The 16,879-nt window shown below is 44.4% G+C and overlaps 1 protein-coding gene across 1 annotated transcript in view; it reads left to right on the top strand.

Moving 5' to 3' along the window:
• Positions 1-16,879, top strand: part of LOC128098234 (collagen alpha-4(VI) chain-like) — a 112,468-nt gene that overhangs the window by 59,043 nt on the left and 36,546 nt on the right. The window contains exons 19-25 of the mRNA XM_052719067.1: positions 3,486-3,539; positions 3,669-3,704; positions 7,175-7,237; positions 8,928-8,990; positions 10,872-10,934; positions 11,634-11,696; positions 15,369-15,419. Of these exons, the coding sequence (XP_052575027.1) occupies positions 3,486-3,539; positions 3,669-3,704; positions 7,175-7,237; positions 8,928-8,990; positions 10,872-10,934; positions 11,634-11,696; positions 15,369-15,419 (393 nt within the window). The remainder of the gene's footprint in view (positions 1-3,485; positions 3,540-3,668; positions 3,705-7,174; positions 7,238-8,927; positions 8,991-10,871; positions 10,935-11,633; positions 11,697-15,368; positions 15,420-16,879) is intronic.

Below are 16,879 nucleotides of genomic sequence, written 5' to 3'. Positions count from 1 at the left end.
CTTAGTCACTGTTCTATTGCTATGAAGAGACACCATGACCAAGGCAGCACTTATAAAAGGAAGCATTTAACTGGGGGCTTGCTTGCAGTTTCAGAGGTCAGTCCATGATCATCATGGCAGGAAGCAGACAGGCATGGTGCTGGAGCAGCAGCTGAGAGCTACCTTCTGATCCACAGACAGCAGGCAGAGAGAGACACTGGGCTTGGAGTGGGCTTTTGAACTCTCAAAGTCCACTCTCAGTGAGCCTCCAAGAAGGCTCCTCCTCCTCCAACAAGGCCACACCTCCTAATCCTTCCAAACAGTTCACCAAGTGGGGACTAAGCATTCAAATAAATGAGCTATGGGGATTGGTCTCATTCAAACCACCACGATACCACAGAAGAATGAGTTTAAGATTTTCTAAGTTTGTATTCTTTAATTTTTATGCGGTGTTTATTTATTCATGTGCTTATGTGTGTTGTGTGTGTGCATGTATGTGTGTTTCCATGTATGTGGGCACATGCATATGCACATGAATGTGGGAGGCCCAAGGCTGACATCAGGGATAGTCCTTGATTGCTCTCCACCTTCCTCATTGGAGCAGAGTCTCCCAATAGAACCCAGAGCTCGTCAGTGCAACCAGTCTAGCTAGCCAGCTTTCTTGCTTTGGGGATTCCCTCTCTCTGCTTCTGACCCAGAATTATAGGAAAGCACTATCCCCACCCGGCATTTACTTAGATGCTGGTGATCTGAACTCCTGTCCTCAAGTTTTCCTGGCAAGCACTGTACACATGTGGTCATCTCCCCAGCCCCACAGTGCACATTGCTTATATCATGACATTTAATTCCTTAAAAAAACCCAGATATTTAAAAATAAAAGTGGGAATATTGAAGATTACAATGACCAAGGAGTTGGCCATCCTGGAAATGCAGTGCAGAATAGAAAAGCCAAACTGAACAGGGTCTCCAACCCAAAGTGCACAGAGGACCCAGTGGACAACTAATGCTTCAACACATCCTTTGGATGGGTTCTTTTCACAATGCTGCCATCTCAAGCATGTGGACACCACTTTGAGTTGTATAGCTTTAGTATCATATGGTCTTTAACCAAAATCAGCACCTATTTAAATATTGAAAACATATTAATATTTACAGTCCTTGAAATATTTAATGTCCTTGAAAAGATACAATGAGCTAGGTATGGTGACTTACACCTGTAATCGCAACACTCAGGAGACTGAGGCAGGAGGATTGTGAGATCTCTGTTAGTCTGGGTTAGTTTAAGTCTTTGTCTTAATAATAAAAACTGGGTGTGATAGCTTATGCCAGTAACCCCAATAATTAGTTGGCAGGAGGATATGGAGTTCAAGGTCATCCTTAGCTACATAGTGAGTTCAAAGCCAGCTTGAGCTACATGAGACAGAAGAAGAAGAAGGAGAAGAAGAAGGAGAAGAAGAAGGAGAAGAAGAAGGAGAAGGAGAAGAAGGAGAAGAAGGAGAAGAAGGAGAAGAAGGAGAAGAAGAAGAAGAAGAAGAAGAAGAAGAAGAAGAAGAAGAAGAAGAAGAAGAAGAAGAAGGAGAGGGAGAGATTATTATTATTACAGATACATACTTTCATGAACACACCACAGAATTTAAATGAACTATCAATAATGGGTCCACTGATACATAACCTGCCCTTCTCATGTAGCTCTGTCTTGAATTTTTCACCCTTTTTTGTGTTTTGATAAGTATTTTAAAATTATTGCATAGTGTTTCAATGTTTATACTATATTTAACTAACAATATACTAGTATTGTGAGCTAAATTGTCCAGAATTTAGTCTTTCATAAAAGAGTAACAAGAGCCGGGCAGTGGTGGCGCACGCCTTTAATCCCAGCACTTGGGAGGCAGAGCCAGGCGGATCTCTGTGAGTTCGAGGCCAGCCTGGACTACCAAGTGAGTTCCAGGAAAGGCGCAAAGCTACACAGAGAAACCCTGTCTCGAAAAACCAAACCAAACCAAAACAAAAAAACAAAAGAGTAACAAGAGATTTTTTTTTTGCTCCAATATTACACTCACTTCCTCACTGTTCCCACTGAGGTAACAGGCAACTTCACTGAATGATTATCTGTGGGATTCCTGCTTGGGATCCTATGGTGTTTTCATTTGTCCTGAAAGATGACTCATTCACTGGACTCTACTCAGTTCCCCACTTCTGACTCCACAGAGGTGACAATTCCAGTGCCTTCTTGTGGAGCTGCGAACCCTTTCTTTCTGTCACCACCTATACATACATTGTGTGTTGATCCCTCCATGTTCAGAGACACGACTCCCTACCTCTCCTTCATGCCCTGCATGGCACCTGTGTGAAAGGAAATGCCAATATGTTTAGATGCCAAGCATGGCTTGTTGTAGAATATTTGATTTGCTGTCACAGCATAGTCAACTTTGTGCTGTTATCAAAGGGAAAGATGGCGACTATATCAGTATTCAGAAACATGAGAATTGAATGCCATTTACTTCTTTGTGTGTGTGCACGTGCGCACACATATGGCATGCTCATGTGTGTGTTTGTGTGTCCGTGTCCAGAAGTCTGTGTTGGTGTCTTCCTCAATTGTTCTCTCTACCTTATTTTTTGAGACAGGGTCTCTCACGACTCACTGTTTCTGCTAAACTATCTGGCCAATGAGCTCCTGTCTCTTACCCACCAGTGCTGGGGTTTCAGGCACATACATACCTCTGTGTTCAGCTTTTATGTGGGTGCTGTGGATCTGAACTTAGTTCCTCATGCTTGCACAGTAAGCACTTTGCCCACTGAGCTGGAATTTGGTTCTTGATTGGCGCTGACCAACAGACACTCTGTCTCCACACTTCCCAGTATGATAGCTAGTAGCCTGATGCACTTATTGAACACTTGTAGCCAGTGCTAACTTTTAATTTTATTTCATTTTAGTTAAGCTGAATCATCACATATTGCCAGCAGCTTTGGCATTGGATAACACAAGTCTACAAAGTAAAACTAGGGCTCGGTTATGGTTTTTCCAGGACTCTGTTGCTGTTTTCCATCAGCACAAAGGCTGTGCTTTGATCTACTACTGGTTCAGCCAGCAACTGTGGCCCTGCAGTGATGGGCCTGCTTCTCTGGCAGTGGCCTGGCACTTGGGCAGTGGAATTCTGTTCCTGTAGGCACCGGCTATGTTGCAGTTGCCAAATAAAGTTTTTAATAAAATCTTTATTGTTCTATTTATCAATAAGACTCGGAATCAAAGGCTGGGGTGAAAACCTGCTAGCTCAGAGAGGTTGAGTAGCAACTAGCTGACCTTCTTTCTTTGCCAATGTCTCAGAAAGAGAACGCCCTTCCACTCTGCCAAAACGACTCCATGCCACCCAAAGGCCCGCCCTTCTACTTCCTGTGCAGCTCTCTATTGCCTAGAAAAAGCAAACTCAGCATTCACAGTGTGACCGAATATCCCACAACACTCTGTGGCATTTAAACAGATCTTTCTTTTATCTCTTACTTTTCAGGGAAGTTCTGGTTTCCATGGACCTCGGGGGGAAGCAGGCAGTGCAGGACCTCGGGTAGGTGGAGCAGCTGGAGGGGGAGGGGGACTCCTTTGCAGGAGAGCTGGGCTGTGGAAGAGGGGGCTAGGCTGCCGCCTGATTGGCTTGTTTCCTTTTCTGAGATCTTGTCTTCCTTTGTACTTTTAGGGGTCACATGAAAGACATGGCCTGCCAGGGTTGAAGGTCAGTATTTTGGGAAAGTTCCCTTTGTTTCACAAGTAAGGCTAATTCCATGGTTCTCTCTGAGGTCAAGGGGAGTGCTGGTTGGCTGTGGAGGTGACATGGGGATCGCTGGGAAGTTACTGAGGAAGAAGGGCAAGTTCAAAATGCCCCTCCCCCCACTAGATTTCATTAGGATTTAAAATAGTACTGTAGAGAAGAGCTCTCATTTCTGATAAAAAGACATTTCTGGGTGAAGGCCAAGGGCGTCCTGTGTGTGCACAAGCAAGTGCACACTGTGGAGATGAAGTCAAAGGTCTGAGTCCATGTCGGCGCAGTTTGACAGTGGGCTGGGGACTATTCCTGGGAGGAATATTACCCAGATGGTGCATTAGATGCTTGTTGATACCATCTCATGGAAATCTTCCCATAGCTCCTGTTCCTTAGGGCCAGGAGGATGAGCTACAATAGCCATGCTTTCGGTTTAGAAAGTGAGTTATGAAGTACATAGGAAGTCAGAGCAAAGGAATAAATAGCAGGAGATTCATAGAGAGCAACCGTCATCAAATCGGGCGCTTAGAACTTCCAGCAGAAGTCAACTGGGGAAGCCCCTTCAGGAGGCAGCTGGAATTCCTGATAGAGTCCCAGGCAAAGCTGAGAGTCCCTGCCAGGAGAGATGTCCAGGTAAGGAACAAATAGCAACAGATAGGGATGATATCGTCAAATCCGGCGTTCCCAGCATCCAGCGAAAGCCGACAGAGGAAGTGGAGGCAGTGACCTGGAGTTCCCAATTAAGCTTTCTCTCCATGGATAAGCTTCCTCTTAGCTGGACTTTTGATTGCCCCTTCCCCACTGCAGGCATTTATTTTTTATTTTTTTTTTATCATGGGATAAAGAGCAGTAACCTCTGTTGGAAGGTTTATCATCTAACCGTTCCCAAGATAAAAGGTTTTGCTCTTGGGCTGTTTTGTTTTTCTCTTTCCTCCTCACTGAGGTGAGATTTGGCAGCCCATCCTCAGACAAGGGGGCCTTAGAGGACACCTTCAGACAAACATGCTTAGGTCCGAAATGGGAGAATGGGCCAGCCCCACTTTCAGAGACAGCTTCTTAGAGAGTTCAAACAGCCCATGCCAGTTTACCAATGTAATGTACATTACAGTCCCCCATTCCCCAGAGGTTGGTCACTTTTAAGGCTTGTCTGAGCTCTTACAGAGTGAGTTCAAGGCCGGCCTGGGCAATTTAGTGAGACTGTGTTTCAAAATGAAAAGTAGAAACTGGCCTGGGGTGTAGCTCTGCCTTAGAGCTCTTGTGTAGCAGGCCATCTTGGTAAAAGGAAGGAACTTGCCAGAGACCCCACAGCTGACAGATTCAAATCTAATGCTGGAATCAAAGACTACGATGCTCTTTGAAGATTTTGTACAAAGTCAGCTTAATGCCTGTAGGCTTCTCTCGGACACAGTCTGGGCCACACGCTGCTCATGTTTTAGAGACATAAGACCAGCTTGGCTCTGTTTGCTATTGATTTCTTATCCATCTACCTCCTTCTCCATCTACTCCCTGCCACATCCTTGTCATGCATTTATTTGTCCATTCTTGGTCAAATTAATTGAGCATCCACAGCTTTATGGTTTTGTTTTCTGTGACCCTCCCTTTCCCTATTTGTTCTGTGTTCTATGAGCCCATTGTTAACTAATCACACAGCTTCCTAATGGAAGCAATGGACCCTCACTATGGTCAGTCATGTGAGGACTACTTTCCTGTCACTCATTCCTCCTCATCCCTTCATCTTCTTACTCCAGTCCAGACTTTTTACCCTGTAGGCTTCCACAATGTTTTGTTGGGACAGATTTTGTAGTAGGATGCACTTATGAAAACTATGGGATGTAATTGGATGCTTCTTCTTTTCATAGATTATAATCATGATAGACCCTTATAGTGGCTTGCTTGTATTTCTATTCAAGTTTTTAATCAATCAGTTTTTCCTCAGTAGATGAATGGATAATGAAAATTTGGTACATAAACAGAATGCAATTTAGCTCTAAAGAAAAACAAAACCACAAAATTTGTAGAATAATGGAGGGACTTAGAATGTATAATATTAAGTGAGGTCACATAATCTCAGAAAGAAAAAAATCAGAGTATTCTTCTAAATATGTGGATCCTAGCATATATATCATCTGTGTCTACATACAGGTACAGTATAACATGTAGAAAGGAGAACAAGAAAATGGGGGTGGGGTGAGGTGGAAGTGTCACCTGAGCCTAGAAGTTCAAGAACAGCTTGGCCAAGATAGCAGGACCACATTCCCCAACCTCAAGTGAGGCCGTGTTCCTGACTTCCATGTGTGGTCAACATTCAGTTTCTGTGTGTAAGACAGAGGTCCTTGATACTAGAGAGATGTCTTAGGGTGTCTGTTGCTGTGATAAACACCACAACCAAAAGCAAGTCTGTAAGGAAAAGGTTTACTTTGGCTTATAGTTCCACATAACAGTCCATCACCGAAGGAAGTCAGGGCGGTTACTGAAGTGGAGACCAGGTAAGAATGACGCTTACTGGCTTGCTCTCCCTAGCTTGTTCAGTTTGCTTCCTTATCTATCCTAGGACTACCTGCCCAGAGTTGGCACCACCCACAATGGTCTGGGCCCTCCCATACCAGTCACTAACCATAAAAACGCCCCACAGGCTTGCCCACAGGCCAGTCTGGTGGGGGCACTGTCTGAACTGAGGTTCCCTCTTCCCAAGTGACTCCAGCTTGTGTCAAGTTGACATAAAACTAGCCAGCACATGAGAGTTGAGTCCCTATATCTTACAGAGAGGGCAGAGGGGCTGGAGAGATGACTCGGTTGCTAACATGCTTGCTGCCCAAATGCAGGGGCCTGAGTTCCAGTCCTAGAACCTGTGGGAAAAGGCCAGTCATGGTGGTGATATAACCTCACTACCAGAGAGGTAGAGACGGGGAGATTTTGGGGGCTCCCTGGTCAGCTGGCTTTCCTAATTGGTGAGACTCAGGTCCCAGTAACTGACCCTGTCTCAAAAAAAAAAAAAAAAAAAAAGGTTGACAGCCCTTGAGGCAGATTACTCAAGATTGACCTCTGGTTTACACACACACACACACACACACACACACACACACACACACACACACACACACACACACACACGATACAGTTCTTATGCAAAATAAGAATCTGGGTTATTTAAATAAAGGAATTCTGTCCCATTACTGGCCGAGCTTCTGGAAAGAGATGTATGAAGACTGGGGAGGAAAGACAGTAACAATCAGCCCCTGCATTTTCCCAGTCAAAAGGGAAGCCCCTCAGATTTCTTCTCCAGCATGGATCCATCTCTGGGGAGGATTGAGCACAGCCAGTCCAATCTTTTTTCTGTGACTCCTCCTCAGGGCTTTTAAGGGACGTGTTGCAAGGCTATCTTCAATAGAACACCTGCTATGCCCGGGAGCTTGTTGAGCTTTTTTTTTTTTTCATTTCTGCAGGGTGTGCGTGGATATGCTGGTGAGCCGGGTTTCCAAGGAGAGCCCGGGTATCCAGGCCCACAGGTTGTATGGGGAACTGGGTTTTAATTTAAGGATATGTGTTTGGAACCTTTTGTTTGTGTGATAGAGATTTGAGTCAGAATGACCCTAAGGAAGCTTCCTGGGCCTTAGCAAAGCAGACTGCATCGCCCCTCTTACGGGGAAGCCAAACCACAACAGCTGGCATGGATCAGACTCCACGTTTTTGCTGCTACACTAGGTCTTAACACTCATTCACTCCATCCATCACTGGGGGGTGAGTGGGTTTATTAGTCTGTTTCACAGGGATGAAGAAGTGGCCAAAGCCACACTGCTAGTGAGGGACAGAATTGGAATTCGTACTTACAGTCAGTGCACTTAATGAATGCCTCTGGAGCTGTCAATCAAGTTGTTCCAAAGTGGAATTTAATTCATTAAAATTGTATTCCATCAGCAAAGTGCTTACTGGGTGTCTGCCATCATGGGGGCTCCCTCCTAATAGTCCTGAAGGTGCTTTAGACCAGCAAGACTAGAGTCTTACCCTTAAGGACTTCAGACCGTGAGGGATTGAAAACTAGGAGTGACAAGTGGAAACTTGAATTTCCAAGCAGCTCTTTCGGAATCCTCAAAGCAAAAAACCAAACCTACCATTTTCTAGTCCTTCAAACTCTTTCTTTCATAAAGCAAGTTATTTCCAAGTTCCCTGCCATGGGAGAACCTTAAACTGACAACAAACTTTACTTGTATTGACTCCTCTCTCCATCATTAAAGATCCCGTGAGTGTCAGATGATCATTTGAGAGGCTGCCTGCTGATTCAGGTGACCATGACACTCTCAAGAGAAGAGAGTAATCACAGTGTAATTAGAGTGTGTCGGCTTTATGATGGGAAAATGGCACCAGGACGAAACAATGAAGAAACCTATTTTTTCCCATTTGCTCTTTGATCACTGGCTTATTTCAAATTGGGACCCCTGCTACTGTCATGTTCTCGCTTTCTCTTCTTTAGTCACAGGATTCTGCCTTTTGAAAGGGCTGCCCATGGTGCTGAGATCTGTAAGCGAGATAATCGATAGAACTTGTCCTCCATTCTCACCTTCCCACTGGGTTGTGGGGTGATGGTCTGTTTGCATAGATGATTGTCAATACCTCACCTGGGAGAGTAGAAACCGAGATCAATGTTTCTGTTAGGGAAGCATTTCTCAGAAAATCCGGAGAAAAATTAAAGTGTCAAAACCAGGAAAGCAAAATAGACCCAGGGGGAAATAAGCACCTCTTGCCCCTAGCAACAAAGATGGACCCCCTTCAGTGTACCTCTGGTTCTTGAGAGAGTAACGGCTGTGATCTGGTCTGTGCAAATAAAAGGTTCATTTCCAGATGAGAGGGGCGTCATAGCTGCTACTCTCAGCCCACTCTGTTGATTTCGAGCTAGCTGGGTGGAGGGAGATATGGAAACACTTCTGAACTTCAGTGCATGGCAGACCCATCTGGAAAGATGGCTAAGAGCATGGGCACCAAGGACCTATGCCCCACATCCTAGATGGAGCGAGTGTAGAGTAGGTGTTCCATGAGCACTTCAGCAGGTAGATACAACCTGACTCAGCTTGGCAGAGATGACACAGCCATAGGTCTTCCGGGCACTTTCGTTCAGCAGACATCTGAGATGACCTTGTATTCACATGGGATATAAATGGCGCTGTAAAAATTGGTTCAATTTTAATATCTCTTTTGGAACAGGGACCCAGAGGAAGACAAGGACCACCGGGACTTTTTGGCCAAAAAGGGGGTCTGGGTGCCCAGGTAGGTTTGCAAAACGAACAGCTACAGTATAGCTGCTGATTGGCAGTGGCTGATTCTTGCCTCTGAGGATTCAAAGGGTGAATCACTTGGGATGTGTGAGTACCAAAGACTTCCAGAACATCTAGTCTGATGAAGTTGGCATTGGCATCAACTCTGTATCCCCTTCATTCTGGGCACACAGTGACCAATAAGTTCTGGGTTTGAACCTCAGGGATACACATCACAGCTCATATTTATTCCTAATGCAAGATCAAATGATAGTGCCATACAGGAGGCATGCTCTAATTGTCCGTTCATCATGAGTATAAAAGGGCATCCTTGACTGTGAAGACAAGGTCACAGAGCCTGAAGGAAAGCCAGTGACTTGTTAGCTGGTAAGTGGTCAAATAGGCCTGCAGCTTGGGTCTTTCTAGGGCCTGTTCCATTGTCCATCCAATGTCTGTGGCTAGTGGAAAGGTCAGAGAGACTGAGCCTTGTAGTCAGGGTGGCTTCCTGAAGGCAGGAGCATTGCCACAGCTTTAGACACTTGAGCAGCAGGATTCGAGTCAGGTCTGTGGTCTCCGTCCACTCAAAATGGCAGCTCTAGGATGGTCAAAGCCACAGTTCTGTCCTCAGCCTCTCCCTGGGTAAGGAAGTCTAGCTTGTTGTTTTTAAAGCTTTTAAAGCACAGCTATCTATCTATTTATCTATCTATCTATCTATCTATCTATCTATCTATCTATCTATCTATTTCTATGATCTGTGTCTATCATCTACCTATATCTATTGAGGCAGGGTCTCACTATGTAGTTCTAACTGGTCTGGAACCCACAGAGATCTATCTACCTCTGCTTTTCTAGTGCTGCATTAAAGGTGTATGTCACAACCCTGGCTAAACTGTTATTTTAAAAAATTTCATTGTTGGGGGTGGAGAAATGATTCAGTAATTAAGAGCACTAGCTGCTCTTCCAGAGGACCCAGGTTCGATTCCCAGTACCCACATGGTGGCTCACAGCTGTCTGTGGCTCCAGTTCCAGGGGATCTGACACCTACACACCAATGCACATAAAATAAAGTTAAATTAAAAAAAAATCTCATTTTGATATCTCAAGTATCATTTGAACATGTTTCCAGTTTGGAGCAGGTAAAAGCCCAGGCTTTAGTTTTCCTGATCTTTTGATCAAATTACTCTTCCCAGATAGTATATAGATAATTCCCCCAGTTCTCAGTGTTTTGTAGATTCGATTCTCACATAGTAGACTTTGTGTCTCTTCCCAGACTTCCCCAGCCTAAAGTTGAATTGTGTCTGCTATGTGTTTTTCATGTTGGAAGATAACACAGCTTATGTCTTCATGCCAATTCCCTTGTTCCTTGTGATGATATATGCAAATGTTCTGTTCCTGTAAATAACGTCACAGAGGTTCAGGGACATGAAATGACTTGCCACCCAGTCAAAAAGTGGTCAGATTGGCCTCTGGCTTGGGTCTTGAGGGGGTGCTTCATGAGCACATCAATAATTCCAGACTCACATGCTCTTGACTCACAGTGGGATGATGTCCCAATGAAGCCATCCAGAGCTGAGAGTGTCATGGAGTAAAAGCTCATTTAATGGACTCGGCCAACCAACATTGTAGTTTAGCAATACAGCACCCCGGAGAGAATCAGTTGTGACTCCTGTGGCTTTGTGGTGGCGGCTCACTGCTAGCACCAACATCACAAGACAGTCTTGTATCAAGTATGATTAGCCCAGGAAAAGGTCAAAATTTCAACATTTGAAGTATGGGTTTTACTAAATGCGTATGATTTTCCTCTACTATAAATTAAAAAAGAAAAATTATTAGTCAAGTGACTGTCAGCCAGGGGCCATCTGTAGTAAGAGAGCCATGATTCTGGTCATTGCAGGGGAATCCTGGGCCTCCAGGGCCGAATGGCTCAAAAGGACAAGCTGGACCCAGAGGAACCAAGGTGAGTGTGAGAGAGCACACTCCTGGGTCTGACTTTAGGAGCCCTTCCGGCTTTCTTAGGCAAATCTTTCCTTGCTGTGTGATCATTTCCAGCATGTTTCTAATGTTGATGATGCTATTGACTGCCTTATAGCTGGATAGATGCATAAAAGAAGGAAATTATATAAACTGATCTGTGGAGAAGTGGCTTACATATTTATCAGTAGGCAAATGTACACTGACAGAGAGAGACACATAGACTCACTGCAAGCATATGTTCTCACACCCACACCTGGGAAGACCATAGTAATAAACACTCTCCAATTTATGATGTGCATCTAATCTCATCGTCAGTATGAAGACCACTGGTATATTTATAATTACCTTTATTTAACACACGCACAGAAACACACATAATTTTAAATCTAGCTTCTGCATCTTAGAGGAATCATGCAGGATTTGTAAGTGTGGCTTATTTCCCTTAACATGAGTTACATTGCATCCATTTTTCCTGCAGCTATTGTGATTTTTCTTTACAGCTGTATCCATTTCCACCGTGCATTTGTATCCCATGTCCAGACAAGCCTTAACAAGCCTGTCAACTGGGCGGTGGTGCTAACAGGACTTGAAAAGTCTAACCAAACAATATCTAAGGAAAGAGGCACAAAGGTGCATGGACTCATGAGAGGAAATTAATTTCATCCTTCCCCTCTATTAAAAGGGAGAGCTTGGCCATACAGGAGAGAGAGGCCCACCAGGTCAGCGAGGACCAAGAGGGCAGCCTGTAAGTCTAGTTTCTGTTTTGAACTCTTGATTGAATTGCTTGTATTTTTCTTGGTTGCTATGTGTTCTTGTTTCACATAAAAAAATATCCTTGATGATTTAAACTTGGGGTTGCCAATATGACATAATGGCTTGAGCTGTTGACGATTTAGCCAAAGGTTCATAAGTTTCACATAAATAAAGAATCCAAAAATACGTTGGGATTTCTTTTGCCCTTTTGTTGTTGAAGAGGGACGTGTCTGTGAGCCTCTTCTGTTTGATAAGGAAGTTTCTTAAATATCTGAGTCTTTGGGGACTAAGGAGATACTCAGAGAATCTTAAAAAAGCTCTGTGTGTGTGTGCGCGCGGGCGCAGGTGTGGGCGCATGAGCGAGAGAGAGAGAGAGAGAGAGAGAGAGAGAGAGAGAGAGAGAGAGAGAGAGAGAGAATATGTACATGTGGGTGTATGTGTGTGTAAGCATGCTCATTCCATGGCATGTGTGTGGAGTTCACCTTAGGTGGTGTTCTTTACTTTTGGCCTTTATAAAAAGATTTATTTTACATGTATGGGTGTTCTGTCTGTGTACCGCATGTTTGCCCAGTGCCTGAGGAGGCCAGAAGAGAGTGTTGGATCCGCTGGAATTGGAATTACAGATGACTGTGAGCTACCATGTAGCACGAATCTTAACAGGTCTTATTAATAAAAACAAATCTGGAGCCAGGTATTGGGGTGAATGCTGGAAGATCAGAGAAGCAGAACAAGCCACAGCTACCTCACCTTGCCAATTCCTCAGCTCATCCTGTTTCCTCAGACTGGATGCCTCTCAGCTGAACCGTGCTGCTCAAAAGCCTAAAAGCTTAACCAGGCTCTAGTTCCTGGTCCTCACGCCTTATATACCTTTCTGCTTTCTGCCATCACTTCCTGGGATTAAAGGCATGTGTCACCATGCCTGGCTGTTTCCAGTGTGGTTTTGAACTCACAGAGATCCAGATGGATCTCTGTCTCAGGAATGCTAGGATTAAAGGCGTGTGTGCCACCATTTTCTGGCCTCTATATCTAGTGGCTGTTCTGTTCTCTGACCCCAGATAAGTTTATTAGGGTGCACAATATTTTGGGGAACACAATATCACCATACTACCATGTGAAGCTGGAGATTGAATCCAGGTCCTCTCTGCAAGAGCAGCTAGTGCCCTTAACCTCTGAGCCATCTCTCCAGCCCCCAGCCTTGTTTGAGGCAGGATCGCTTTGTTTTTTATGCCTGTGTGAGGCAGCCCAGGTGGCCATTGAGTTCCACTTCCCTCTGTGAGCACTGGGATTGAAGATGTGTACTACCACATCTATCTAGCTTTACATGAGTTCTAGGGACTCAAACTCAGATCCTCACGCTTGCTCGGTAGGTGCTTTACCCACAGAGTCATCTCCCCCAGCATAGAGTCGACACACCTTTCTAGATAGCACAAAAAAGACACCCAGTTAGCATTGTTAATTTTTCAGAGTATGGGTTTAATTATCCAGAGTATAGGGATACCATTGCAGGCCAACAATCACGGGCGATTTCCTCCTACAGATAGATAGCGCTTTCAAAGACAGGGATCTGTTTTCACCTTCCCCACGGATCTGCACACAGGCGCAAATTATTTATTTTACGTGACTATTTTCAGCTCACCACTTTCCTGCTGTTTACTTTACCATAAGAGCAATGCTGTCTTCCAGAGGTTTCTTCCAGCAACAGTTAGGAAGGGCCTATAAGAGTGCCCCCCAACCACTTCAGCACTGAAATCCCATTTGTTGGGAAGGAGAGAAAACTGAGGCAGACCTGGAAAGATTAAATCAAAATGTGCAAGGAGAAGGAGCAGAATAGGGCTTCTGTGCACCGTGAGGCAAACAGTGCCCCGCGTCTATACTCAGAAAAGGTAGATAGTGAAATTAACATTTTGTTTGATTTTATTCAACTCTCTTGGTTGAAAATAGCACAGAGTGTATGCCCCCTGCCCTATCTCTATCTCTCAGTCTGTCTGTCTCTGTCTCTATGTCTCTCTCTGAAAGCCAGGGAAGGATATCATTAATGGAGGTGACATTTCAGGACCACATAAGCCTGAGGACCTAAATTTGAGTCCCTAGAAATGAGGTGAAGACAGATGTGGTAGCACACATCTTTAACCCCAGCACTCCCACAGTGGACAGCTTCCAAACGCAGGCCTTGGTCTTTCCCTGTAGCTTCAGGCGATGATGCCCTGTGAGTCTTTTTTAAAAAAATTTTTTTTAATTTATTTTTTTTGAGACAGGGTTTCTCTGTGTAGCTTTGGATCCTGTCCTGGAACTTGCTCTGTAGCCCAGGATGGCCTCAAACTCACAGAGATCCGCCTGGCTCTGCCTCCCAAGTGCTGGGATTAGGGGCTGGAGAGATGGGTCAGTGGTTAAGAGCACTGGCTGCTCTTCCTGAGGACCTGAGTTCAATTCCCAGCGCCTACATGGTGGCTCACAACCCTCTGTAATAGGATCTGATGCCCTCTTCTGGTGTACAGGCATATATGCAGAGCACTCATACATAAAATATAAATAAATAATTTAAAAAAAAAAAGAAAAAGAAAAATGTGTACCAAGTGCTGGGATTAAAGGTGTGCGCCACGACCGCCCGGCGCCCTGTGAGTCTTTAGGAGGAAGAAGACAGTAACAACCAACCAAGGGCATTTTCCTCCCCACAGAGAATTCAGTTTCCCCCCACTTCCCTGACTTTGCTTTCTTTTGTACTTTGAATTTTTCCTAATTAGGCCCCAGGAATGGTTTTCAGGCCTTCAGCTTCGTCATTTACCCTCTCTGTTGATTTACTTGATCTAGAAACAGTTTCTGTTCACCCCCAACCCCAAAGCCAATGTAAGTTTCTGAGTTCACTCCTTTTGATAGCTACTTTTTATCTGTCCGTGCAGGTGTTCAGCTCAGTAATGTACCAGAGCATGCGTGTGTGTGTGTGTGTGTGTGTGTGTGTGTGTGTGTGTGCGCATATGTGTATGCATGTGTATGTTGAGACAGGGTCTCACTGTGTAGCACAGGCTGGCTCAGACTCTCAGTCCTCTTACTTCAGCTCCTGAGAACTGGACATAATGTTAACATGTTCACCACACTGTGAGCATGTTGTGGAATAATCCTTTGCACTGTGTGAAGATATGTCACAGGGATTGGCTAGCTAAAAACAAGCCTAAGCTATTGGCTGAGCTTTCATAATTAATAATAAGAAGTCTCCATGTGGTTATTTGGGAGCTGGCAGGTGGGAAAGAAAAATCTGCCTATAGAGCACATCTATGCAAACTTGCCATACTCTTCCCAACAATCATGTAGATGATACTGTCATGGTATTTTTTTTTTTTTTTTGGTTTTTTGAGATAGGGTTTCTCTGTGGAGCTTTGGAGCCTGTCCTGGAACTCACTTTGTAGAGCAGGCTGGCCTCGAACTTACAGAGATTCGCCTCCCTCTGCCTTCCGAGTGCTGGGATTAAAGGCATGCGCCACCACCGCCCAGTGTCATGGTCTTTCATTTCCTGGGATGTGAGTGTTTTTCCTGTGAAGGTGTTCTCCCATCAAGCCCCACCCTCTTCCTCACTTTCTTACATTGTTAGCTTGTGCAAAGGTGTGGCTCTTGTCAGCCATGAGTTGGTCTGGGTGGCTCTACAGTTAATTCATCTGTGTCCTTTTCTTAGGGTCTTCTTGGTCAAGATGGTTACGGTCATCCGGGAAGAAAAGGCAAGAAGGTGAGGCTCATGGAAAGAATATTCGGATAATAAATCGCAGCTTTTATTTTACTAGAATATAGTGATTTTTCAAGATGTGTTTCAGTAGTGGTCCTCCCCCCGCCCCCGACATGTCATAGCTTGACAGCATTCCCTCCCGGAGAAGTAAAAGTCCGATTTAGTTTCTCACTTATTTAGAAACCACCCCCTAGCCTTGTCTTCCAGCTTCCCTAGGTATTCACACTCCATTCTGATCTGGAAACATGAGCCCTTTCTCAGCTCCTTGTCTCTGTAAATGATACAGAATGTTCTTTTCATTCTCCCTCCCTTGGACAACTGTAACTCATTTCCTAAGATGAACTCACACATCAGCTCATTCTTGGAGAAGCTTTGGATTCTCCAGGCAGAGTTTGCTGTCCTGTGCTTGGTGCCTTTAAAGCATCAGGCCCCCTCTACCCTGTGAGCTCCAGTTTATTCTTCTAGTTTAGGCTGATACCCAGACTCCACAGATGTTTCCTTATCATCCATCAGACAGCTTAAGATCAGCACATCCTCCAACAATAACTTTCTTCTTTTATTTTTCAACATTTTATTTATTTGTTTTTACATTTTAATTCATCTATCTCTGTTGCCCCAACCTCGTGTGTGTGTGTGTGTGTGTGTGTGTGTGTGTGTGTGTGTGTGTGTGTGTATGCATCACACACATGATATGAAGGTCAGAGGACAACTGCTTTTGGGAGTACCTTTTCTCCCTCCATTATGTCAATTCTGGGAATCAAACTCAGGTAGTTAGGCTTGGCAGCAAGTGCATTTAACCACTGAGTCATCTTGTTGACCCCAATTTCTTATCTTAGAAAACATATGAGTGAACAGGTTGGAATATTGACATATGTACCCATTCCCTTGACTCATCAATGGAAACCTTAGGACCAATTAGGTTTTATCTTACCCAAAGTCTCACTCCCTTTTCTCCCCTCATGGAAATTATTTTTAAGAACATCCCAGAAACCATATATTCCATGCACATTAAAATGTTCTTTTTAAGTTTAATCAGATACCATTACTACACCTAAGAATTAATGATTATCCTTTAACATCTTCCAACATCCCATCAGTCAGAACTGATGCCCTGGACAAAGTTGGCTTTCCTGCTCAGGGACAGAGAGCCCATTCTTCCGATCTCATCCTCTGGTTGCTGAGGACAAGAATTTAGAGCCATCTTTGTGAGGCTTCTTTCCATCACACTCTAGATTTAATCCAACAACGAAATGCAGGTCTAGCAGTAAAGTATATTTAGCATTTTGTCATTTCTCTGAAAGGGTTTGCTGATTTATTTGTGGTGTGTGTGTGTGTGTGTGTGTGTCTGTCTGTCTGTCTGTCTGTCTGAGTGCATGTACATAATGCGTGCACATGACCGTGGAGGCCATAGGTCAGTCAACCTTGGCTGTTGTTCCTCAGGAGCCAGGTTCCTTGTTTATTTG

The sequence above is a fragment of the Peromyscus californicus genome, unplaced genomic scaffold, assembly GCF_007827085.1.
Source record: "Peromyscus californicus insignis strain IS unplaced genomic scaffold, ASM782708v3 Scaffold_11__1_contigs__length_118956290, whole genome shotgun sequence".
Classification (NCBI taxonomy): Eukaryota; Metazoa; Chordata; class Mammalia; order Rodentia; family Cricetidae; genus Peromyscus; species Peromyscus californicus.
This window is presented reverse-complemented; position numbering and strand designations above follow the sequence as displayed.